Here is a 25,641-nt window from a genome sequence, read left to right on the forward strand (position 1 = left end):
AGCGCCTGTACTATAGATAGGACCTAGTTTTTGTAATCACTTATACTATTGGTGAGTTGAAAATTTGATAACTCAGCAACAAATGAATGGAAATATACTCATATATGCATCGATGATAAAATAAATAATCTGGCAATCTTTTTGTTTCTTTTGCAGAGGATAAAGAGGGAACTTTTTTCAGAGACAATTTCCTATGGACAAGGGGTACTTAATATTATTTCATGTAAAAAACATCATCAACATATGAATATGTTAAAGGTAAAGAATATTGTGGTTAACAGACTTTAAACAACAGACCAAAATTATAGATTTTGTGAGTAGGACTATTTTCCTTTAAAAAGGCTGTAGGCAATCTGCACATATATTATTTATTTAAAACATAAGATTAAAGCTACTTGATTGTTTAAACAGCATCATTTGTAATGCAGTTTGATGAGAGTTTTGTAGTATAATTATTACAGCATGACAATCACATAGAAAACATGACCTTGAAAAAGGGCCCAGCCTCCTGTCTTAAGGAGAATGTGCTGTAAGAGAAAGAAGCCATCAAAAATCGACCATCTTCATGCAAACAATTAAAGGCCTTCCAATTTTCAAATCAGAACTCTTTCTTTTCTCCAGACACTACATCATAAGTAAATCAGAAAGCCTGGTGATTCAAACTCTACTGGTAATGAAGCACTAGTTAAAAGAGAATTTCTATGTTTTACCCTTGGCAAACTAGGAAATATGGTGAGTAGACATGTTTGCTGTGAACAGTTATATTAGAGAACATTTAAAAACAATGTGTTAGAACTGATTTTGAAGGGGATGGGGAGGGGAGAGAAAAAGAAGTAGCAACAGTTTTGTTCCTGTTCTAACTTCTCTACTTAAAGTTAAGTACCAGCGTGTGCCAGTAAATCAAAGTAAAGCTTGGGTAAGCCAGAGAAAAGTCTCAGTTGCCCTAGTTGTCCCAGCATGCACAGGCATATTTGTGGCATCTAAGCACTTTCTGTACAATCCTGGAGCTGATTATGGGATGAACCAACCACAGACTGGTATAGGTGGCCCATTCATTACATGATTTCAAGGCACACAGGTTGCCAACGGGCAAAGCTTAGTTGCCCATGGCAGTATGGTTCAGAAAGTTCTGTATGTGGAGCAAGCCTGTTCTCATCATCACCAAGTTTAGCCAAGAAAAGGGGCAGTGCTTCCTTCCTATTCATTTCTCATGTCAGCAAAATGAATAATAGAACCCCTCCCTTACCCCACTTAATGAGCCACAATGCTGAACTTGTTTGAGAATTACTATGGTGTTGTACAGACTGGCTAAAATCACTCCTTTAATTTTTCATTTCTATTGATATTTGGGATTGATCCAATTATAGACAAATCAATATCATACATATTTAAGAACTCCACCAGTGAAATGTATTATCTAAAATGATTCTTTTAATATTTCAAGAAAAAGATCTCTGTAAAAGCAAATCTTCGAATAAATTGTATTTCTGTTTAAATAAATGCGTTCCCATAACTCTCTTGAAAGTAAAATAATGGTAACACGGAGGCCATTAACACCAAAAACTTAGTATGTTCCAACATAAGATGAATGCTTGTCAAGGATGTGTCTTTCTCATGGAAGAATTCACCACCATTTGGCTAAAACAGCATTATTCACGTACCAATCATGTGGAAATAGCTCAACTGAACTGCTCTTTAAACTCAAGTATAAATGCGACAATATTGAAGGTTTTCTGTGGGATGTACTTAGAAAAACAGACAAAAACTGGAGATTGACGCAGTATGCCTTGTTTATTTAAAATCTCAAAATCCTTTTAAAGTCAAGTTCCACCTCATAAGAATTTTTTCCACGTCCTTTACCCAACGCTTCCCATTCAGCTCCTTACACATTTCTGCCGGGGAGGGGGGTACCACCCGAACTATGGGGATGGGGTGGGCAGGACAGGTTTTTCAGGTCTCAGTGCTGTTTATCCCATTGTCTCCCTTTGTTTCTAGTAATTGGAAACAGACTCGTGGTCATGTCGCTGAGAGGCCCCTAAAACTCTCAGCAGCCCTCTACTTCCCAACACAACGAAATCAGGACTATCAAGAGAAGGACCCGAGATTTCGCGCCGCGGGCAAAACAACGCATCTGTGACTGGGACGCGTGTGCCTTACCCTGGCAGCACCGCGGGTATCCTTCCCGCCAAACCAAGTCAGGCCAATCTTTTTGCAAAGTGGTTTGAAATACTCCAATAAAAACCAATTCCTACCACCTTGGGTGCAAAAGGGGGCGTGGGCATCAGAAGCCTAGTCTTAAGCCGCCAGCCAATGAGTTGCCCATTATGCATTTTCCACAAAGTGCACAGTCCACTCCTCGTGAGTCCGCGAAAAGGCAGCTCAAGGAAAAACAATCCTCAGAGAAATTTTTGAATGTGACCTCACTTTCAAGAGTAGCATCAAACAAGGGGCCAGCTTCGAAAGACGCGTTTGGCTCGAACCAACAAAAAGCACCCACTCTACCTCATTAGAAACTACGCGGTTAGTCTCTGAGTTACTTTCACTGAGATCTGAGGATTTTCGTTAAAGGGAAAGTGAACAAGTGGCAGGATTTTTGCACACTCGAGCCCCCAGGTTTCGCGGCTTCACACTCGCGGGTCCCTCCCGCTCGCGCGCTCCCGCGCGCTCCCTCGCGCTCCCTCGCGCTCCCTCGGCTGTCCCACGTTACTTTGATTGACAGCCCAGCCCCGCCGCTCTCCTTCTCACCGACCTTCCCATCTACAGTGCCAATCTCCGCGTCTCCCTGCTTCCCATTGGCTGGTTTCGGCGTCCCGCGGCTCCTCCAGGAACAGTTCCTCACCGAGCCCGGGAGGACGCGGCTGGCGGAGGAGGGGTGGGGGTGGACGGGAGGGGAGACGGGGGAGATGGCGGAGATGGAAGCGAGCGGGGTGGGAGAGGAGGGGGGGAGGGGGAGACAGTCCGTTCGGTGCCGCGCTGCCATAGGCTCTGAGGAGGCGTTGCGTCAGCAACCCACGTTGGGCACGGCGCACGCGATTGGCTGACGCGGGCCTTCCCGCTCCCCCCTCCACCAGAGCTGGCCCACGTCCCCCGCCGGCTCGGCGCTCGCGCCCCCCGCCCGCGCGGGGCTGGGCGGGGCCGGCGCTGGTTAGCTCCGGAGTGTGAAACCGCGTGTTAATGTAACCGGCGCGAGAGGCGCGGGCGGCGGCGGCGGCGAGAGCGGCGGCTGCAGGAGCAGCGGCGGCGGCGGCGGCGGGTACCCTGTGCCCCGCGTCCCCGAGGCAGCCGACTGCGCCACCCCCACCTTCGCACGGCCGGGCGGGACCCGCGCCACCAACCCGGACCTCCGGTGGCCCTCGGCGACTTTACCCCCGCCGCGAATACTCCGGACTCGCCCGCGGAGTTTGCCCGCCGGGGAGGGAGGCCGAGCGGTGGAGAGCACTCTTGGACTTTTCCCCACCATCTCTTGGATGTCGTTCCCCGGGTCGTGAGAGAACTTTGCAGTGGGCTGGAGCGCCCTTTGCGGAGAGGCGGACGAAGAAAAGGAAAGAAAGGGGGTCGACAGAGAGGCTCGGAGGAAAGGTCCGGAGCGGTCGCGCCGGCCGTGCAGGACGAGTGCGCGCGGGCCGCGGCGCCCGGATGCGCCCAGGGCTCGAGGAGCAGCGAGAGGCTGCGGGACTGCCCTCCGCGGAGTAGCCCAGGAGGGTTAGGAGGGTTTGTGCAACTGCGGAGAATACCGAGAGCCGGCCGCACTGGGCGTGCCAAGCCGCCTCCCGGCGCGCCCTCCTCACTTTCTCCGCCTCATCGTCATCCCGCGCTCCTCGGCTCGGATTAAGGCTGCGGAGCGCCGGGCGCGGAGCCTCTCCTGCGGCCGGGACCTCGCACCCCGCTGCCTCCAGGGAGCCCGCGGGTGCCTGGTTGTGGGCGCTGCCCGGACCCGCGGCGGTCAGCCCTGTACACCGTCACGTTTGTTTGTGTGGGGTTAGCCCGGAGCGCCGCGCCACCTGCACCTCGCCGGCGGCCGGCGCCGCAGGGAAAACCCGGAAAAGAGGCGGACCCGGAGAATAGCGAAGGAGAGCAGCCCGCCTGGATTTGTTTGCCCGGGACGGCTGCGGCGCACGCGGATCGCCGAGGGGAGCGCGGCGGGAGTCACCGCGCCCCCACCTCCCAGCACGGGCGGCCGAGGCCCGCGGATTGGAGCGTAGCCCTTGCGCCCTCTTCCCGAGTGCCGGCGGCGCCCCGCAGGTTTTTGGTGCAGCCGGGCCCGGGTTGCCCCGTGATGTGGCCCTGAGCGCGGGAGCCCGCACCAGCGGGATCAGGAGCGGCCCGGCGCCGAGTGGCCTGTACGCCCCGCCGAGCGCGCCTGCGTGCGTGGCCAGCGCGCTACCCGCTTTTGCCTGGCTTCCCGGCTTAATTTTCCTCGGCGAGATTAAAGTTGGAAATTGAGCGGAGAATTGAGTTGCCCGGGAACAGAGCCGCGGCCGCCGCCAGAGCGATGTTCCCGCAGAGCCGGCACCCGGTGAGGCGCGGTCGGGTGGCTGAATAGGGAGCAGGGTAGTGGGGGTGGGTGGGTGCTATTGCTTTGGGTGAGTAGGTGGGTGGCTGCTGCATTTTGGCGGAGACCCTGGCTTCCAGGGGTGCTAGGCTTGGGAGGTCCCGGGCCCTCCCCTCCTGTGGTGGGGAGTGGACTGAAACTCTCAATTTCCCCTCTTTGCTCTGGGCTCCCTCCTACTTGACGTCTAGACTGGGCGGGCGGGGCGCTCGGGGAGACTGGGGTTTCTCCTGCGGCCACATCCTCTCCCTTCCCCGAGGCGGGTAGGGCGCCCCCCCCTTTGTTTTTCGTCTCGCCTATTTACATGTCAATGCGGCCCCCGTTCCGGCGCGCCTGGAGGTGGCCCCGGCGACACTGGAAACGAGGAGCGTAAGGGGGTTTTCTCCTCTGGTGCCCGGGGTCATTATCGCCCCGGTGAGGCAGAGGGCGGCGGTGTCGACGACAATCTGGCCAGGTCCTCCCCGTTCGCCGCCGGGGAGCCCCTGTCCCTTCAGCCAGGTGACCCGGGCGCGCTTACCGCGCGACCCGCCCTGGAGGCTGGAAGAGGCTCCAAGCCTCTTTAGAAGCTTCGGATCTGGGAGGGTCCACCTTCCCTCTCCCCAAAGTGAAGTGTAAACTCGAGTTTGGGGCTTTGTTTTCCGCCACTTCTAACTTTATTTTTTATGTCCCACCCACTCTTTCGTTCTCTGACTTCTCTATCCAACCGCCCTCATATCCGTCCCTCGGTCCCCCTCGCTGGTCGTCCCTAGACGCCGCACCAGGCTGCAGGCCAGCCCTTCAAGTTCACTATCCCGGAGTCCCTGGACCGGATTAAAGAGGAATTTCAGTTCCTGCAGGCGCAGTATCACAGGTGCGTGTCCGGCCGCGCCCGTTGAGCGGTTGCCCCGGCAGCTCCGTGCCCCTGGTGGTGGCGGCGGCTGTACTTAGTACTTGCGTCCAGGCGGTGGCGTGTGGAGTCGCAGTTAAGACCTGTCATTCATGTTGCCCCCTTTCCCGGCTCTTCCCGGGCCGCCTCTTCTCTTGTCTCCACCTCCTCCCATTGTTTCCCTTTTGCCCGTTTACTTGTGTTCCAGGGAGCCTTTTTTCGTGTATTTAGGAGTTGCATGAGAACTGTCAATATTTGCACTTCATTTATTTATTTTGCAACAGGCTGAGCTGAAACCTTGGTTCAGTCGATGCCCCAGTTCAGGAGTACAGGTTCAGGGAGGCAAGGCGGGTGTTGAAATCACTGTTGGCCATACTAGAATTGAGTTCTTTGAGGCAAAGTCCATTATGGAGGGTAGATGCTTTCAGTTGTGCCCATCATTAGCGGTGGTGAGGGGGGGTGGGGTGGATGTGTGTAGGGGGAAGCCCACCTGCTTTGGCTTCATTCTGGATTGGTTTGGGTAGGACAGGGCTTGGAGTCACATTTATAGCCGTCTCAGCTTTAGCGTCTTCATGTAATGAGAGCTGGTTCAGAAAATTTATAAATGTAAACTATTTGTAAAGCACCCTGTCCATAGTGGACTTTCTAGAAATGTTAGTTTCTTCCCCTGTTTCTATTAAGTCTTAGCTGATTAGAGCGAAGAAATAACTGTGTAATGACAGTTTTTATTTTTTGTCACACTTGAAAAACACAGATGCTTGGGTGTGAATTTTCTTATTTTGCAGAGGCTTTGTGATTATTGGCCTTTTGTCTACTTGAAGATAATAATCTCTAGAGCTTGAAGCATACCTGCCTACACTATGTTTACCAAGCAGGGAAGACTTCAACGTACCTCATTGCAGAAGCTATGTAACATGTTTTGGCAGGGAATTAAAAAACAAAGGTTTTAAAAGGGACCAACAATTGTAGAAGTAACTTTACAGGTACAGTTTTCAAACCTAGAGACTATTTGAGTTGGCAGAGATGGCCTATGCCTGAGACTGAAGGTTGTGCAAAGGCCAGGTTTTGGTGAAGTCCACGGAAGCAAACTCTGATGCAGGGAAGCAAGTACGAGTGAACAGATGACCATGAGGAGAAATCAGTCTTCTGAGTAGATCAGAGGTCTTGACAGATTTTTTTCGTTCTTGGCATGAGACCAGGTCTGCACCAAGAAGAAAAAGAATAGTTGCAGAGTGGATACCTTGTACTGTTCTCCTTATTCCTTTTTTCCCTATTAAATGCAAGGACAAAGCTTTTGGGTGTTTACCTAGATAGTTTATGGTTTTTCCAAATTGGTCTGTGTTTTTACTTGAAGTGCAAATATGTGAGGCAGATGTTAAAACAAGGGACATAATGTTTACATTAAGTTGCCTGTTTTGTTTTCGTAGCCTTAAATTGGAATGTGAGAAACTGGCAAGTGAAAAGACAGAAATGCAGAGGCACTATGTGATGGTAGGTATCAAAGATTAGGCTTTTTTCCTTTTCACATAATATTAACAAATATGGGTTCTCGGCATTACGAAATGTGAGTTAATGAAATGTTTGGTTCTTTTTTCTTTTTTACAGTATTATGAAATGTCATATGGATTAAACATAGAAATGCATAAACAGGTAAGCTTTAGCAAAATCTCAAATTGAAATGCAAAGTAAGTCATGATTTTATTATACTGGCTTTGTCCTCAAGAGTGGGGGGGATTTGTATGCCATTTTTCAGCCTTGGTTTCCCTTCCTGCAAATTGGTGGCAGTATTCTGCAGCAGGAGCTGCTTCTTGACATTATAGAATGTTTAAGTTACTAGGTGAGAGGTACTTTGGAAGTGTAAACTAGCCTGTTTATAGGCAGGTAGGAATTGAGGCTCTGACTTGACTTTTCTGCCTGGATACATTTATTTTCCTCTTGAAAGATCTGTGTATCCTGTAGAGTTCTGAAGTTCATAATAGCTAATGTTTTTATGCTGATTTGGAAAGAAGCGTGAATCTCTGTGGGAAAGAAGGGTATTCGGGAGTGTCCTTATTCAGGTTAAACAAGGTATATGACTAACTATGGAGTTCTCCCTATGCTTTGGGGCTGCATAAAGCAACACTCAGGATCAGTGGCTTATTAGCAAACATTTTTTTGAAAAATGTCTCAGTTGATGCAGGTTTGGAGGTGAAAAAAGCATCCTTTTATGACCACAGCATATGTTGGGCGTTGCTTCAGTTCTAGTGGTTTTAAAAGCATGAAAAGATTAGTGACTGGAAAGCTCGAGCTATGACTATGAGTTTGCAAGTTCCCATAAAATTCACACTTATGGCTACTATAATGGTGTATAAAAAGAGTATTGAGCTGGAACAAGGCACTAAGGATCTCATAAGAGAAGAAAAGCTAAATGATTGCTCAGCCCAAAGGACCCTCGATTGAGTAGTCATTGTCTGCCAAAGAAAGCATTAATGGCAGGGTGTAAGTATTTCGGAGATATGCTGACATTCACTTTTTCATCAAGACTCTGGTACAATAAGTCTTTTAGAAATCGATTGCCTCTTAAAAAATTATCATCAGATGAAGTTGCACAGTTGGACACATTTCAAAGTGCAACAATACAATTCTTACTTGATGTATATGTGCTATTTCATCTCAAACCCTTGTTTCATTAAATTAAAGAGCATGGCTGACCGGCGGGGGCACGGTGGAGAAATTGATTAGTTCAGCCTTCAGATCTTCCTTATATTCAAAGACTTTCATTAAGCAAGTGTGTTTCAGAGTTGAATTCTGCTTTTGTAACTCTGCGCTCTTTGATTTTTAATTCATCATAGATTTCATAATGTTAATTTATCGTCAAGTACCTTAGATCTGTTCTCAGTTATGTGTTTGGAAGGAGATAGTTAAGTTCAGGGCCTTTCATTAACAATGTAATTGGGCCTTTAAAAGTGCTGATTTTATTCTGATTTGCAAAGTTGGTAGCCTAGTTTATGTTGGGTTTGTGCCTTTGTTTCTGTGTGCTTAAATGGCTAGTGCCTGATTGAGGCAATTGTAACTTGTTGATAGTAATTAAGCTAGAAGATATATGGTGATTTAAATTAATTACACAAATAGATTTGGTCAAGCAGTTCTAACCTGCCACTTTTTCTTTTTTTTTTACGTTACCGTAAAGGCACATTTTTTTTCCCCAACAAATATTCTGGAAGGGTAAGGGGAGATTGAGCTTTCTCTTAAACTCATGAACTCAGAGGATTTAATAACCTCACCGACTCCATACAAGGGAATGCCACCTCTGTGTGATGTGTGCTGGTGCTGGATTTATGGGGGGAGCTACAGGAGGTGTGAAATTCTTCTGGGTTCCTGTAGGTTGCTTGGTGGAGTGACCTCTTCTTTATCGCGTAGGAAGAAGGAAGAAGGGGCGAGGAGGGTCGGGAACCCCATGGTGTGAAAATAGTTTTCTAATGAGTTTCTGTATTCCGTCGGGCATTTGTGGGTATATATCGTCTGTCCGTGAGCCAGTGTGCATTAATAATATGCTTAGTAATTTGAAAGATGTGAAAAGCTGAGAGACGCTGTGTTCTTCATAGTAGGATATTAAGCCCCCTGAAACTTAGTTTATATTGTAAATGCTGACAGACCCTTAACTAGAGTGGTATGCAGAACAGTGCTGTAATTCAGTTTAAAGTGGCCTTACATTTGAAAAACATGCTTCTGAATGTCACACATTAATAATAAGTTCTGAGGAGGCATTTGGTGCAGCTAGTAATCATAATTCTTATTAAAACTGGTGACGTCTGGCCCCCAGGGTGTAGCCAGGCTCAAATTGATGCTTTTTGCCGCCTGATCACCAGCATGGCCTAAGTGCTCATTATATTGTAGAGAGAGCCTTTGGAGCTCTCATTAGATTTGACAGGAATTCTCTCTAGGGGGAAACTGGGCATTAGCGAGACTCCTGACAGGCTGAAATTAGTCCTGCTTTATGGCTTATAACCAAATGCTAGCAAGACATCATCAGGGGACAGAAAAAATTGTCATTTCTGACAACATCTTTGTTACTGAAAAAAAATGCAGTGATGGGGAAACTTTCCGTGGAGAGAGCTTTAATGTTGTTAAGATTTGTCTCCAGTGTGATGACCGCTCTCCTCCCCACCTTTCAGCGGCTTTGTTGGAGGAGTGAGTTTGAGAGGTTTCAGTGTCAAATCTCACCACCGATTTTTCCGTGTGGAAGTTTTAAAGTGGAAGTGCGTCCAAATCAAGAATGGTATAATTGTGGTTTCCTTACTTGGTTTGGTGCCCGCAGTCTGTGTTTATGTTGTGTCAACACTTCCTGATAAGCCTTCCCCTCACTTTCTCTGCTTCTATTTGTGGCTGGTTACCGAATAGTCAATGAAATCAGGATGGTCATGGATATTTAAATCTTTAATCGTAGCATGAAGACAAAAATATTTTTCCTTTGAGCCTTTTATAGATTCCTGCCTGTCCTCTTTTCAGGTAGGTCGTGTAAACTCTAGATATCTCTATACAGAGAGGTGGAGACTCTTCATGAAAGATGGAGCCATTCTGATACCACCAGTGTTAGGGTACATGAAAAAGTAGCAGGTTAACGCGAGTCTAATTGTGTTTGAGGGCTGTGCCTAGTGTGTTTGGCAGTGTGATGTTTAAAGTTTTTTTTCTGTCATGTGGAGTGGTATTACCTCCTTTGATATTTTGGGGAATAAGATGCACTGTAAGTACTTATATAAGCCTGATTTATCCCACTTGTATACCTTTTCAGCACGCTGATGAAGCCGTGCCGTAAGTTGTCATTGGTGGCGTGAATTTGTACAGCACTTAGTTTTCAAAAGCGATTTGCCTCATCCTGTGAAGTAGATTGGGTGGTAGGTGTTAGATTGGGTAGGTGTTTTGCTCTGCCTGCAACTTTGGGTGCGTGCTCAGAGTCTGGGACTTGTCAGGGCCAAGCATCTATTTAAGCTTGAGTTTGGCTCACTTGGTTCCCAATTCAGCGCTTCTTCCCTGTCTCCCTCGTCCCCCACTGCCACTGGAGCATGAGGCCAGTGGTGGAATCACCCTTGGGCCTGTGCTTAGCGACCCAAGTCTACCCCACTGCGTGCCTGTTCTCAGTGTTTGTCTGTTTTGATCAACTTCATCATTTGTGAGACACCTTGGGGTGAGCCTCATGTTCTAAAAATTAGGAAAATCGGCAGTACTGACTGGTCTGTGGGGACCACAGCTGTGGGTAGGTAGGAAGTTGTAACCAACTGAGCAGTACTGTCCGCAGGTTAAAATGAGTCGAAGAACCAAAGAAAATTTGAAACGTGTTATCGGGGCTCTGGTTGAGCCCCAGTGACGCAGTGAGTTTGATCATTTACTTTGCCTCTCTGTGCCTGTGTTCTTCTGAAGGCAGGCAGGGAGTGCTTAGGGCTCTCCAGGGTGGTGGAAGAATTTAAAAATAAATGAAAGGACTAGCTCTGAAAGGAAAGTATTCTGCAATCCTGATGGTGGGGTGGGGAAGGAGAGGAGAAAGAGAAAAAAAAAAACCAGACGAGAGCTGAACATTTCCAAACTCTGTGTGATAGTTCAGCAAGCACAGTGTCTCAGACCATATAAATTTTGGAGTGAAACTGCTTTCACAGTTTTGATGTGTGCTTTAAAGTTTCTCTTTAGAAAGAAATGGTTCTTTAGTAGTGTTTTAAAAGTGTTAAGGTGGAACGGTTAGGGATTCACCTGTGGGTTAATTCCTTAGATGGGACTCTTACTATTTGTACGTTTTACCTTTCTTTCTGTTTTTAAACCATTGGGTTTTCAGTCTGCAGTTTCTCATTTTGAGATTTTTTTTTTTTTTAAGTCAGTATCTCAGAATGGAACTGACCAGCTGGAGTATAGGAACTTAGAGTTAAGCCCCACCTTGTAATACAAAGAAGGTAGCTGTCTTCAAGGTTGGAGTGGTCCCCCACTTGATTTCATTAGCCAGGCCTGTCCTTTACAAGTAGGAGTTAAGAGATAAAGCTCCCTGTGTTTAGAACCTAGATTCCGAGGTGCAAGATTAGCCTTTGTTTTTTATTGGCAAGCGGGGCGGATTCTTCACTCCTTAAGCAGCACCCTCCTGACCCCTTCCACAGCTGGGCTAGTTGCAGATTTCTGTCCAGGGCCTGGCCTAGGGTGAGGTGAGTGAGGCCTTTGCCTCCGGCACAGAGTTGAAAGGAGGTGTCAAAAAGTTTAGCACTCAAGGTGAAGAGTATTTTTAAAGTTCAAAATTAAAACCAAAAAACCCATGAGGAACAAAATGTCAGCATTTTATGTAAGGACAGGATGTGATAGGGTCGGGTGAGGCCAGGGAGGCACGTGTTGGGTCAGAGAACCTCCCTCCCCTTCCCTTTGTTCTGCCATCTCCAGAGGGCTGGGCTGAGGCCCGAATGTCCCCGCTGATCCCTGGGATCTACCTTGGTGTAAGATAGAGTGGGTTAAGGTCACTTATTTAGGGATTTCAGTTGGTGACTGGGTGAGTCATTAACAAGTTGCCTGGCCCTGGTTTCCGCCCGCTCTGTAAAAAGGGTTAGACTAGGCAGGCCCTAAAGTAGGGCTCCTCTCACCAGAGGGGACTCATGCCTCCAGAGGCATGAGTCCCCGCCAGGCTTCGGAACGCAGCACCTTGTGTGTGTCAGTTAAGGAGAGTCTGCCCAGGGGGCTTCAGATGTTCCTCCAAACAGTGTTTATTAAGAAACACAGAAAGGAAAATCTGTTCCTTTAGCAAATATTTAAATAAATCATGTTGTGTGGTAGTTACCCTAAAGATATATTCAGTTACTGGCTCCTGGAACCATTTTGAGTTTCGCTAGATCTAAGTCTTCAGCTTTTCTATTATTAAACCTCTGTGGTCTCTAGAAGTGGATTAAACTAAGAAACTGACTGGACTCTCATTGAGGTTTGATTGACTCAGTCATGTCTCGTGCCCCCCCCCCCCGCCACCCTTCCTATCCATGGTGCTTACTGTTGCTTCAGGTTTTTAAGAATTGAAATTCTCAGGACTAGTACTTTTAATGTGGAATATTTGGTGTAATGGTTTTTAATTAACCTTTAGAGAGCTGTTTTGGGAAGTTGGCTTACTGGACAAGATTAGGCATTTATAGCTTCAGCATAGTGTTTGCTGATGGGATCGGTGAGTTCTGTAGTGAGAAGTGTGCCATAGGATTGTTCCATGAACATGGCTTTGATGTTTGAAGTAGAGTCTGTGTTTGTGGGGGGGTGTGGGTGTAGGCGTGGGCCTTCAGGTGGGGGAGAGATTTTCTAATTTTTTTCTGAGGCATGGTTTGATCAGAAAAATGAAAAAAGATTACCAAAATTTTAACGTAAGTTAAGAGATTCATATGTTACCATTCACTTGGTTAAAGAAAAAATGGTCCCTAAAATTGTTTGAAAAACCACCATGATTACAGAACTGCTCAGTTTATAGAGCACCCAGTCACCATAACACTTTTTGTGAAACTCCAAGAAACGTTGACAGAAAGTTTTAACCTGTGATTTCACACAAGTCTGTATTTCACTATTTTGCATTTCAATTTTTAGTAACTACTAAGTTTTTAATTCTGTTTGTCTGCTTTAAAGCAACATACAGTCATAACCATGAGAACATTGTTTACCCCCCTTCCCCAGCATGTTTTCATACTAAGTATAACAAACACAGTTTTTTAGTTTTTCTAGTAGTATTATTTGCTACTTAGTCATTTTTGACCACAAAATATGTTCGCGAAAAAAGGGTAGTGTGAAGCTTAGTTTGGGTATAAGGAAAAAGTAAGCTAGAAGAATTCTGTGCGTTGAATCGATTTTTTCATCTGCCGAATAGAGAAAAACTGCTATTGAGTGTGGTAGGTGTACATTGCTGTGCACGCCGGAAGGGTAGTGCACCTATTTCCAATAGATACTTATTAGATAATCATTATTCACTTGATAAAGCAGAATCAGTTGTCTTTGAGAATGTAGGTACATTTGAACTTGTGGGTCCAACTCACGCAGTTTGTTAAACCGCTGAAATACATGTGGTACTAGACCGGGTTCTTTGTTTTGGTTTGTTTTGTCTTGTTTTGGCTGCACCGCACAGCTTACAGAATCTTAGTTCCCCAGCCAGGGATTGAACCCATGCCCTCAGCAGTGAAAGTGTGGAGCCCTAACCAATGGACAGCCAGGGAATTCACTGGACTGGGTTTGATATTAGTGTCATTGCTGATCTAACTAGCTTATTAGTCTGCAGTATTTTGTGCAGCCTGTCAGTAAAAAGTTTAAAAACATATCCCCAGACTTGTTTACTTATAATTTATAAGTTCTATAAATATGTTACTGTACTGGTATGTTGTATACATGTATAATACATGGAAATTTTAAATGAAGGGGTTAAAATCAAAATTCTTATATTCTCAGTGCTCCCTATTGGCTTGTCCAGAGTGGCCCCTGGGACACTCCCACTCCACGGTCAAGACCACTAGCCCACATTTTAAACAGCCTTGGAACGCTCGCCCTGGAAGGGAACACCTTTAAGGTGGTGAATGCAGAATTCCTTTAGGGGCGTGGGTCTTTTGGCCTCCTAGGTATGCCTGTTTTTTTCTGATTTTGACTTCCCACTCAGGTAATTGCCTCTTTGCCCATCACTCACAGCCTTGTGTATCTGCCTCTGGTTATTGTCTCTGCCAGTCTTACTTGGTTACCTCTGTCCTCTTCCCTCCAGGCCCTTTAATCCAGCTAGATGGGTCCCTCCTTCATACCTAAAATATGTTTTGTGTTTTTCTGTTTTCCTAAAAGTCCAGGCTATTTTGTCAAACTTCACATGGCCTCCTTCAGTATCCTTCAAGGTCTAGTTCAAATACCAACGCTGCCTGTTTACTTCAAGGTCTTCCATGGCTGCTCCAACAGGAGGCTGTCACATCGCTTATTGTTGCTCTGACTTTTGTAGTATTGTTTTTTCATGTGCCTTTTTCTGTTATTCCAGCTGTGTTGCAGTCTGCTTGAGGCTTGAATTTGAGACTTGCATCTTCCCTTCCCAGTGAGTTCGAGTAGGCATTTAAGTAGCATTTAATGTGCCCCTTAGGTAGAGCGGTAGTTGTTACTGTTTTGGATCCTGAACCCGTATGAAAATCAGGTGAAAGCTGCTTGGCAAAAAAAAAAGTACACCTTTTAATACACAAGATAGCTTTGCCCAACAATTTTGGCTGTTTGTGGACATCTTAAGATCTTTCAGCAAGTCCTTGGAATCCAGATTAAAAACTTGGATCTGCAGTACCAGTGTGGCTCCTTATGCTAAAATTAAGAAGGAAATGTTTGGTTTCACTAGATGTTTTATCGGATTACAGTTCTAATCTCATCCAGGCACTTTTGCTCAGTTGTTTTTCTTTTGGAAAAGTGATTTATAGTCAAATATCCACTGAGGCTTCTTAATGGGGAGTTTAATTATGGTAATATATTTGGGTTTGTAGTAAAAAAAAAAGAGAGAGAGAGAGAAAACAAAAGTAGCATGTTTCTGAGGCCTGGGTTTCCTTGTGAATTGAATGTGTTTATGCATCACTGCCCTGGGAACCACTGCTCATCTCCTAAGGGTGACCACAGCCACTAATAGAGCTGTGGATACGTTGCATTACAAGCTTCTCCAAGGCATTAGACTTGACTTAGTCACCCGGTTTCTTGATAATAATGATTATACCCACTGATTATTTACTGAAAAGTCTTTACAGAGTCCCTCCCCCCGCCCCAAACACTTTTGTTATGAAGAATTTCAACTATACAGAAAAGGAGAGAGAGTACAGTGAACACCCTGTATTATACCCACCTATTTGATACCAGGAGTCTATAAGGTAACGTTTTTGTAATATCTGCCTGTCACGTATCTTGCATATAGCTTTTGCCCTCCCCTCACCCCGAAAGATAGATAGATAATTCAAGGCTTTCTTTAGCAGCCAACTCCATTTGAGACTGATGCACATGAAAGTGGGAGTTTCTCAGGTACACTTTAAGAATTCCATCTGAACGGGTGTTCATAGCATTTTATAACATTTTCCTCGTTAACTTGCCTTTTCGTTCTTGGCATGGTTGTATTAGATGATGCACCATTATGTGGTGTCAGGGTGCTTGCTTTTCAGCTGTCACCTGAATGCAGAGGTTTGTACTTAAACAGAAAAGCCAGATTCCCCTTCCCAAGCCCTTGTACCTTTTGGCCTTTGATGACACCCCTTTAAGATGTGATCAGCATATTCACTGGGGAAACAGCTTTAGTGTTTATGGGTGGGAAACCAGGAAGTGATTGTGCAAAAGGACTCTGATTTTGAACTTTGTGTGGATGGAAGTTGTCCTGGTGGAGAATTTAGGTTGGCCTCAGAGGCCGTGGGTGGTATAGGGGTGTGAAGTACCAGAAAACAAAACCTCTTTGAGGACCCCAGCATGTGGAGGAGGCTCTCCAAGGCTAGGGCCTCCAGGAGCGCAGCCTTTGTCTGTCCTTGGCGCCCTCTTGATGCCTTGAGTAAACAGTCGGGCAGAGCCTCTTACAAGTAAGGTGACCGGCCAGTGTATTGACACGCACAGACACAATAGAAAACTGCATTAGGAGGCGAGCCATTGGGATTTGCAGTAAATATATTACAGAACACAAGTGACTTGCCGATACTGCTTGTTTAGCAGTTTGCAAGGGCAATGGCAGTATGGATTTTTGAATTAGAAGGGAAGGGCTGTTCTTTCTCTGTGCAGGAACATCTAGTTGATGGCTGGGGAGAAAATTGATTTAGAGAACAAAATGCAGCCGCCTTTATTTGTGCCACTTGAAAGGCTTCTATGGATTAGTGAGTGAAAATAAAAAGGTCGCTCTCAGTTTAGGGAAGGGGGTCTTAACATTGATCTGCATCTTGGTCTGGTATGGACAGAATAATGGATGGGCCACCGGGATGGAGGAAGGGTGTCCAGTGCCCGCGCAGCCTACAGCTACAGGTGCCCGCTCGGTTCTCAGACAGTTGTCTATTTCATCAGTTTGGCTTTCAAAAGTCAGCTTCTTGGGTTTATTGTAGAGTAAGCTTATTTGGGACATTAGAGTAAGTAGTCATAGCTCCATCCATTGAGCTCCTTGTGCCCTAGGAACTGTACTGTAGGCGCTCTCTGTAAATCCTTCCAGTCTCCCTTGGATACTAATTATTCCTCCTTACAAAGAAAGAACAGGCTAGAACGGGGGTCCATTAGCCGTCCGAGGTCTGTTAGGATCCGGGCCGCACAGCAGCAGGTGAGCGGCGGGGGAGCAAGCGAAGCAAAGCTTCATCTGCCACTCCCCGTCGCTCGCACTATCACCTGAATCATCCCGCCCGCCCCCCAGTCTGTGAAAAATTGTCTTCCACGGTAGCAGTCCCTGGTGCCAAAAAGGTTGGGGACCGCTGGGCTAGAAGGTTAGGGGATGACAGTAGCACCTACTGGATAGGGTAGTTATCAGGATTGAGTGAGTTTCTGTGTGCAGGAGTCTGGCACTTGGGCACTCTCAGGACAGCTGTTCTCAAAATCTGTTACCTAAATCTATTATTGTCCCTTTAAAACTGTACCCTGCCCTTGGAATTCTAGGCCATGATTCCATCTTGTTTTTCCAAGCCCAGTTTCCTTCCTTCCTGCATCTGAACTGTTCACTTTTCATTATTTCTCCTCAATTACAAAGTTTTTTTATTCTCAGATCAGAAGCATTTATCTCTAAGCTCAAAAGGAGACTTCTTTTTAGGTTCCTATTGGCAATCTGTTGTCTAAAGAATCCAGAGAAATTAAGATGCCTTATTTAAGCCAAACAGCAAAATGTACCCTTGGAAGGCAACAGCCTTAAGTTAATATGACTACCAGTGAGAATAGCCTTGTGTTGAGTTTTTTCATTTAAGGGGATGGAGGAACAACAAAGAGGATTTGGTTCATTTTATTGAAGTGAGTTTTGACAAAATAAAGGCTGGGAGGTACGTTTCTGATTTTTTTATTTTTAATGAAATGTGGAAAATCCAACTTTGAATTCGAAGAGAGTTTTGTCATCTTGAAAAAAACGGGGTGTGTGTGTGTGTATGTGCGTATGAATTACATGACCGAGTTGTTGCTTTGTTGGAGAAAAAAAAATTGTGCGCCTTGATGATGTATACATATGTATAGTTTTATTTTGGCTATGAAAACTTGTGAAGTGCGTGCAGAAGTTTGAGTAGATAATTGTGTTGCAGTATTCTCCAGGTACCACGTGGGCTTGAGATTTCTGTGGACTGTCAATTCACAGCTGCTGCTTATGTGCTAATATTTGAGGAAGCAGGGAAAACACAGGAGGGAGAAAAGCCAGGGCCATTGGGATTAGACAGACTGGGAGTTTAGGCTGTTGACTCTTATTGCCAAGCATGATGCAGTAGCAACTTTTTGTAAGTATTTGGGATAAAAGAGGACACAGTCGACAATACCTGCCAATACCTGCTCTCACACTTGCTTGAAAGCTCGGCTGCCTGCTGACATCGGTGTGCTGAGAAGCTCCACGTTGCGTCTGTTTGTGTTTAGCTTGAGTCCTGAAGTCCTCTGAGTGTCTGTACGGGAAGCACGAGGTTCTTGACAACCCCTTCGGCCTGCCAGTTGGCCTGGGTTCCAGAGCCTTTTCCTTTTGTAACCCGGCTGGCTCTCTTACAGTGCCTGGGCCCTGAGCTCCCGCGGAGCAAATCTCTTTGCACAGCTACTGAGGAGATTGGAATTGGACCACTGAAATGTGTCCAACTTCTGTACTTTTTAGCTGACCAAAGGCCAAAATCATACCACTAACTCAAGAGCGGAACTGCTGACTTTGAAATCTTATAAGAAATCTGTATTTCATAATTGACTGCCCTGGATGCTGTGATACTCATGAATTAAATGAAATAATAAGGGGGTGTCACATTTCAACTGTGGATTTCTCTAAGGGTGCAGAGATTTTTGAACTGGTTGCTAAATCTGTGTTCATTCTTATTTCTTACAATGTATCAGATGTAGCTTTACCCACCTAAAAGAGCCCCAGGCAAATCAGTGTTGGTGTACTACTGTCATCTTGTGCAGCCATTGTTTTGCTCATGATTTTATCATAAGGGCAAATAACCCCAAAATGCTGTGGTTTTTATTTTATTATTATTTTTTCTGATTAGCATGCAGAATTATTCTTGTCAGTTTCCCTCAAAGTACTGAAATTGATCAAGGTTTATATGGAATGAGCACCAATTGTTCCTTCTCAAATTAAAATAGTATAAAAGGGGGCTTTTGAGTAGAGTTTGCACAGTGAGAATATTGGTATTGACACCACTTATACTTTGGAGTACAGTTTGAAGACCAGATTCTACTGTGTGTTGCATACTGGTTGATATGGCTGTAAAGAGGAGATGAATGTGGCTACTTTTCCAAGCCTATTACTCAGGAGGACTGTAAATTTGATTGGCTGTTACAATTCTAGCAGAATCATTCGATTTGAGAGCAATAGAAAGATAAGATATCCAATTACCCAAATGATTTGCAGGGTTAGCCAACGTTGTCATGGAGACACGAGTTGGAACAAATTAAATTTTAAGCAATAAAATAATCTTAAAGCCCGTCTGGGAACAAGAAAATTTGGCAGTGGCACTTACCTGAATTGAATCTTAGCTTGACACGATGTTGTTTGACATTGATATACTGTGGGGGCCTCAACTTATATATGGTGCAGCCATTACCTTCAAAAAAGGAGCTTGGCCTCACCGGTAAAGGGGAGTATTAGTGTAAAGTTAGGATATTAACATTTATTCCACGGCTTAAATGATAATTGGGCTCTGGGTTCCCAGGAATATTTTGTATTTAAGGATTGAAATGCCTTAATAAGGATTAAGCAGCATTAATTGGACACTTGGAAAAAAAGACTTATTTTGCAGCAGCGCAGTTTTTGGAACTGCTGTTCCCCTTTGTGTGTGTGTTAGCAGACGTAATAGAAATCGTGTGGATGTCTTTTGGTGGGGGGGTGGAGGTGTAAGCATGCATATATTTGCATGTACAAATAAGGAGATTTCTGGCACATGCCCCAGCTCTGCAGATGATTCTCCGTATTTGTTAAAATTTCTGCTTTGCAGTACTGCTTGCAGACTGGAAAATTACTTTCCAAACTTGAGCTGATGACCTAAAACCTGAGTAAGTGTCAGTCTGGGGCTTAGAAGGTTATTTCCCCTTATTAATGTATTGTTTAACTGGTTCCTGGCTTGTGCTGCGGATTTGAAAACAGCCGAGTAGCCCAGAAGGAGGGAGGCTTTTTATCCACATGTCTATTAGACAGATGGAGATGGAAATTGGTCTGAGGTCAAGCCATTTGCAGCGTTCTCACAGCCTTCGATTTTCCTCTCATCCTCACCGCAGATCATCTCAAATGATTCAGTAATGACCAAAAGTGCAACATTGACCTTTATTCCTGGTGGATTACTGTGTTTCACAGTCCAAATGGCAGGAAGTCTATTCTGTTCTTCCAGAAGGAGGTCGACATTATTGAGCCAGCCCAGCCCTGTGGGAACCACACGAGTGCAGACCAGTGTAACACAATACGTGGGTTAAATTTGGTTTCTTGTGCTCTGGGAAACAAGAATTGACATGTCCTGAACCCACATAATTAATGGGAGAATATCTAGGATGCTTTCTAAAAACACACACAAGCACAGAAATTGATTTGTCCACTTGTAAAATAACTGGTGAGTGATAGGAGTGATAACTTCTGGTGGCCCCTGGTTTAGAAATTGTTCTCACTTCCGTGACCCAACGTTCTTTTTTTTAAAATTTATTTATTTATAAATTCTTTTATTTTTGGCTGCGTTGGGTCTTTGTTGCTGCACGCGGGCTTTCTCTAGTTGCGGCGAGCAGGGGTTACTCTTCGTTGCAGTGCGCGGGCTTCTCGTTGTGGTGGCTTCTCTTGTTGCGGAGCACGGGCTCTAGGCACGCAGGCTTCAGTAGTTGTGGCTCACGGGCTCTAGAGCACAGTCTCAGTAGTTGTGGCGCACGGGCCCAGTTACTCCGTGGCATGTGGGATCTTCCTGGACCAGGGCTTGAACCTGTATCCCCTGCATTGGCAGGAAGACTTTAAACCGCTGTGCCACCAGGAAAGCCTGACCCAGTGTTCTTTTATCCTTTCTTGTTTAATGCTTCCCCAGTAAATGTTAGACAACACGTTATAACACTGTATCATTTAAAAATTACAAGTTGAGGGACTTCCCTTGTGGTGCAGTGGTTAAGAATCCGCCTGCCAATGCAGAGGACGTGGGTTCAATCCCTGGTCCAGGAAGATCCCACATGCCACGGAGCAACTAAGCCTATGAGCCACAACTGCTGAGCCCACGTGCCGCAGCTACTGAAGCCCATGCACCTAGAGCCCGTGCTCCATAACAAGAGAAGCCACCGCAATGAGAAGCCCGTACACCACAACAAAGAGTAGCCCCCGCTCACCGCAACTAGAGAAAAACCTGTGCGCAGCAACGAAGCCTCAATGCAGCCAAAAATAAATAAATAAAATACAAAAATTAAAAAAAAATTACAAGTTGATATGATTGGTCGTAAGGGGGTTTTTCTTTATATACTTTTAATTATATATACTCCTGGTCAATCCAAGTAACCCTGAGTAAATTATCCTCATAGAGCACACTTTGTTTTCCTGAACTTAGCTTGATTGTTATCTTGGAGAAATGATGATTATTTTTCTCTTGCTTAGATTTCTCTGTGGATTGTATTGTGTTGTGATGATCAGTTTATTTTGTTTTTTTAAGAGTTAATTTGTGGGGACTTCCCTGGTGATCCAGGGGTTAAGACTCCATGCTTCCAATGCAGGGGTGCAGGTTGGATCCCTGGTCAGGGAACTAAGGTCCAGCATGCCATACAGGGCGGCCAAAGGAAAAAAAAAAAAAAGAATTAATTTGTATTTAAAATATTTCTCCTTGCCTCCACCTGCATAGCTGGCTGAGTTAATATTCTGTGACTTTTGAATGCATTCATGAAGTCTGTTGTCTAGTATCCTTGTACTTACCATCTTGTAAATACTTAAAACTTTTCCAAAAGGGTATGCTTTGAAAATTTTCTCCAGCCTCCCAGATTTCATTTCAGTTATGATCCTAAGGTGTTTTTTAAAGAAGATGTTGGGGGTAGGAGTTTATTAATTAATTAATTTATTTTTGCTGTGTTGGGTCTTCGTTTCTGTGCGTGGGCTTTCTCTAGTTGTGGCAAGCGGGGGCCACTCTTCATCGCGGTGCGCGGGCCTCTCACCCTCGCGGCCTCTCTTGTTGCGGAGCACAGGCTCCAGACGCGCAGGCTCAGTAGTTGTGGCTCACGGGCCTAGCTGCTCTGCGGCATGTGGGATCCTCCCAGATCAGGGCTCAAACCCGTGTCCCCTGCGTTAGCAGGCAGATTCTCAACCACTGCACCACCAGGGAAGCCCCCTAAGGTGTTTTTGAGAAAATATTTCTTTTTTCCACTGTTGACTTCGCTGCGCACAAGTTCTGTCTCTGCCTCAGTGGCTGCCAGCCTTTGATGCCCCTCTGGCACTTGCTGGGTTCAGCAGAGCACTGTTCTTGAGGCAGAGGCCGATTCCCAGTTTGCAGTAGAGCCCCCTCCCTTCAAATTCATCTTCTGGCCACTCTGGGGGGTAAATTGCATTCTGGAGCTTCGCAGGTTTCTTGGCACATGGTGTTGATGGAAAAGAGAATCCCAGGTTTCCACTTGGAATGCCAGGAACCTTGCCTTCCTTCCCAGAGGACCACCTCTCCAGCAGCTCAGCCTGTGAGGAAGAAGGCCCAGGGATGGGGCTTCCCAACTGAGACTGAGTTTGGGACTCAGATGGCCTTAGCAACGCATGCACACACACACGTCTGTCTAACTTGGGGCCATTCTGCTGCCATGCCACACGGCTTTGATGGCATAGGCCTCTTGACGGAGTAGCTGCTTTCCCTACGAAGTTGCTCTGGAAGAAGAGTGGCAGCCGTCCTTCGTGTGTGTGGGTCATTCAGCTGTAGCATGTTTTTAAAATTAGGAAACCACGGTCCCATGGTCACCTAAGGCAGGAAATTCCTTTCCCACTCTCTAGATTGGCTGAAGATTCCAACCTGTTAGGGAAACATTCACACCAAACTGCTTATTCAGTGATTTCCAAACAAGATGTGGGGAAGGGGATGATGAGAAGTGCTAAAGCTAATGATAAATTGTGCTTTATAGTTGTGGGTACTGGGTGTTTGCTTTGTCATGATGGAAGTCAGGGACATAGCGACACAGACCCTTGGAAGTCAGTACCAACCAAAGACGGGTTACACAGGCCTAAAAGATTGCCATGATGAAAAGGAAAGGGTTTAAGTGTTATTGCGAGGAAAATAACATTCCAAGTTCTGAATAAAGACCATTCTCATAAACCTGGTTTTCCGAGGCGACTTGGTTTTTGCATATGCCCGTGCAGTCTTTGTCTTTACATAGGCATATTTTATTTTCGTAATTGTAATTTTAGCCTTCATGCCATGATGATGTAGCTGGCTCTTCCTCCCACTGATCTTCCTGCTACTGTATGATATTATCTAATTTCTCATGAGCTCCCTAATGACTAAGACCTGTGAAGAAGGTGAAAGGTGTAGGCTTGCTCTCTTTCCATTCCCAGAACAATAGGTGGTGACTTCACGGTAGCGTTCCGTGATTCACCCCGTGGCGTTTGTCTTGAAACCCTTCTTGTGGTGCACAAGAGTGCATTTTCCTTTGACACCACCGAACGCTGTCTTTTTCCATCATGGGACAAGTCATTACAATTTCCTGTGAACAGCACTTTCTGAACTCCATAACAAGGGTTTCTGAATGATGGAAATGTGCTGTTCAGGCACTGAAACAGCTGCGATGCTTTTGTCAAGGATGCATCTTTACCAGAATGACAAAGTGAAGCCCAAATGCACTGCTTGGCAACAGTTGGGTCAAAACATTTAAGTCATTAATTAGAAGGAACTGAAGGAGGAAGAATTTACACAAATACACAGCGTTGCAGACTCAACTTCATCATGGAAAATGCAACTGAATTCTTAAAAAAAAAAAAAAAAAGAGGGCAGCCCTCAAGTGGAGCCTGCCAAGCTTGTCATTTGCAAATAAATCAGAAGACCGTCATTGCAAGAAGGAGGACCAGTGAATAGAGTTGCTTTGTCATTCTTTGATGGGCCCCACACTCAAGCCTGCTATTAAAAATGAATGCATTCAAGAGGCTCTGCATTAAGAACATAAACAATTAAGGGCACTTGAGTTGCTCTGCTGAGAGCTGCTGCGAAGATCCCAGAGCTTTCTCTGGAGATGCGAGCCCTTGCAATCTGCCTCTCGAGGAGCGGGAGTACGGGAGCAATTAGTGTTGCTGTCTCGCCTCGGCAGCCTTCAGCAGGTTATTCATTCCCTTTATTTTAACCCCTTCTTGTTTGGAGAGAAGCTGTGAGTGTGAAAGGTGAGCAGTGAAAGGAGAGAGTCTGTGCCCCTTTGGAAAGGGCTGGGGTTTAGAATGCTTGCTTGCAGGAGCTGCCAAATGAGGGGGGAGACGGAACATAAAAGTTAGGATCTGCCCATAATTGGCGACTTGTGTTCTGATTAATTGAGCCACTGATGGGGTTCTGTCATCTGGTACTCTTTGTTTTGCTTTAATCATCAGGTTGAAGAAGGGGCAAGATTACATTGCCACAGGTGGACTCATTTGAATGAATATTGTTTGAGGTTTCCCACAGTAGTCAGATGGGTTCCTCCAGCCCCAGTTTGTGTTCTTGCCTTGGTTTTGTTTTGTAAAAATGTGTGGAGGTACATGTAAAAGTATGAGATTAGAACACTCCCTAACACCATACACAAAAATAAGCTCAAAATGGATTAAAGACATAAATGTGAGGCCAGAAACTATCAAACTCTTAGAGGAAAACATAGGCAGAACACTCTAGGACATAAATCACAGCAAGATCCTTTTTGACCCACCTCCTAGGGAAATGGAAATAAAAACAAAAATAAACAAATGGGACCTAATGAAACTTCAAAGCTTTTGCACAGCAAAGGAAACCATAAACAAGACCAAAAGACAACCCTCAGAATGGGAAAAAATATTTGCAAATGAAGCAACTGACAGAGGATTAATTTCCAAAATTTACAAGCAGCTCATGCAGCTGGATAACAAAAAAACAAACAACCCAATCCAAAAATGGGCAGAAGACCTAAATAGACATTTCTCCAAAGAAGATATACAGATTGCCAACAAACACATGAAAGGATGCTCAACATCCTTAATCATTAGAGAAATGCAAATCAAAACTACAATGAGATATCATCTCACACCAGTCAGAATGGCCATCATCAAGAAATCTACAAACAATAAATGCTGGAGAGGGTGTGGAGAAAAGGGAACACTCTTGCACTGCTGGTGGGAATGTGAATTGGTTCAGCCACTATGGAGAACAGTATGGAGGTTCCTTAAAAAACTATAAATAGAACTACCATATGACCCAGCAATCCCACTACTGGGCATATCCCCTGAGAAAACTATAATTCCAAAAGAGTCATGTACCAAAATGTTCATTGCAGCTCTATTGACAATAGCCAGGAGATGGAAGCAGCCTAAGTGCCCATCATCGGATGAATGGATAAAGAAGATGTGGCACATATATACAATGGAATATTACTCAGCCATAAAAAGAAACGAAATTGAGTTATTTGTAGTGAGGTGGATGGACGTAGAGTCTGTCATACAGAGTGAAGTAAGTCAGAAAGAGAAAGACAAATACCATATGCTAACAGATATATATGGAATCTAAGAAAAAAATGTCATGAAGAACCTAGGGGTAAGATGGGAATAAAGATACAGACCTACTAGAGAATGGACTTGAGGATATGGGGAGGGGGAAGGGTAAGCTGGGACAAAGTGAGAGAGTGGCATGAACGTATATACACTACCAAACGTAAAATAGATAGCTAGTGGGAAGCAGCCGCATAGCACAGGGAGATCAGCTTGGTGCTTTGTGACCACCTAGAGGGGTGGGATAGGGAGGGTGGGAGGGAGGGAGACGCAAGAGGGAAGATATATGGGAACATATGTATATGTATAACTGATTCATCACTTTGTTATAAAGCAGAAACTAACACCATTGTAAAGCAATTATACTCCAATAAAGATGTTAAAAAAAAAAAAAGGGCTTCCCTGGTGGCGCAGTGGTTGAGAGTCTGCCTGCCGATGCAGGGGACACGGGTTCGTGCCCCGGTCCGGAAG

At 45.3% G+C, this 25,641-nt stretch overlaps 1 protein-coding gene and 1 long non-coding RNA gene across 6 annotated transcripts in view; one reads left to right on the plus strand and one right to left on the minus strand.

The window, feature by feature from the left end:
• The window catches only part of LOC309823820, a 105,355-nt gene extending 102,494 nt beyond the window's left edge, over nucleotides 1-2,861 (minus strand). The window contains exon 1 of the long non-coding RNA XR_014296874.1: nucleotides 2,750-2,861. This is a non-coding gene — a long non-coding RNA (uncharacterized lncRNA). The remainder of the gene's footprint in view (nucleotides 1-2,749) is intronic.
• Nucleotides 2,862-3,274: 413 nt separating this feature from the next.
• LOC309823473 (transducin-like enhancer protein 1) overlaps nucleotides 3,275-25,641 on the plus strand; it is an 89,768-nt gene continuing 67,401 nt past the window's right edge. For all 5 annotated transcript variants that reach the window (XM_082655785.1, XM_082655781.1, XM_082655784.1 and 2 more), the window contains exons 1-4: nucleotides 3,275-4,516; nucleotides 5,299-5,399; nucleotides 6,842-6,905; nucleotides 7,020-7,064. In XM_082655785.1, coding sequence (XP_082511911.1) covers nucleotides 4,493-4,516; nucleotides 5,299-5,399; nucleotides 6,842-6,905; nucleotides 7,020-7,064 — 234 coding nt within the window. In that variant the 5' untranslated portion in view covers nucleotides 3,275-4,492. The remainder of the gene's footprint in view (nucleotides 4,517-5,298; nucleotides 5,400-6,841; nucleotides 6,906-7,019; nucleotides 7,065-25,641) is intronic.

This window comes from Grampus griseus, assembly GCF_964374135.1.
Source record: "Grampus griseus genome assembly, chromosome: 6".
NCBI lineage: Eukaryota > Metazoa > Chordata > Mammalia > Artiodactyla > Delphinidae > Grampus > Grampus griseus.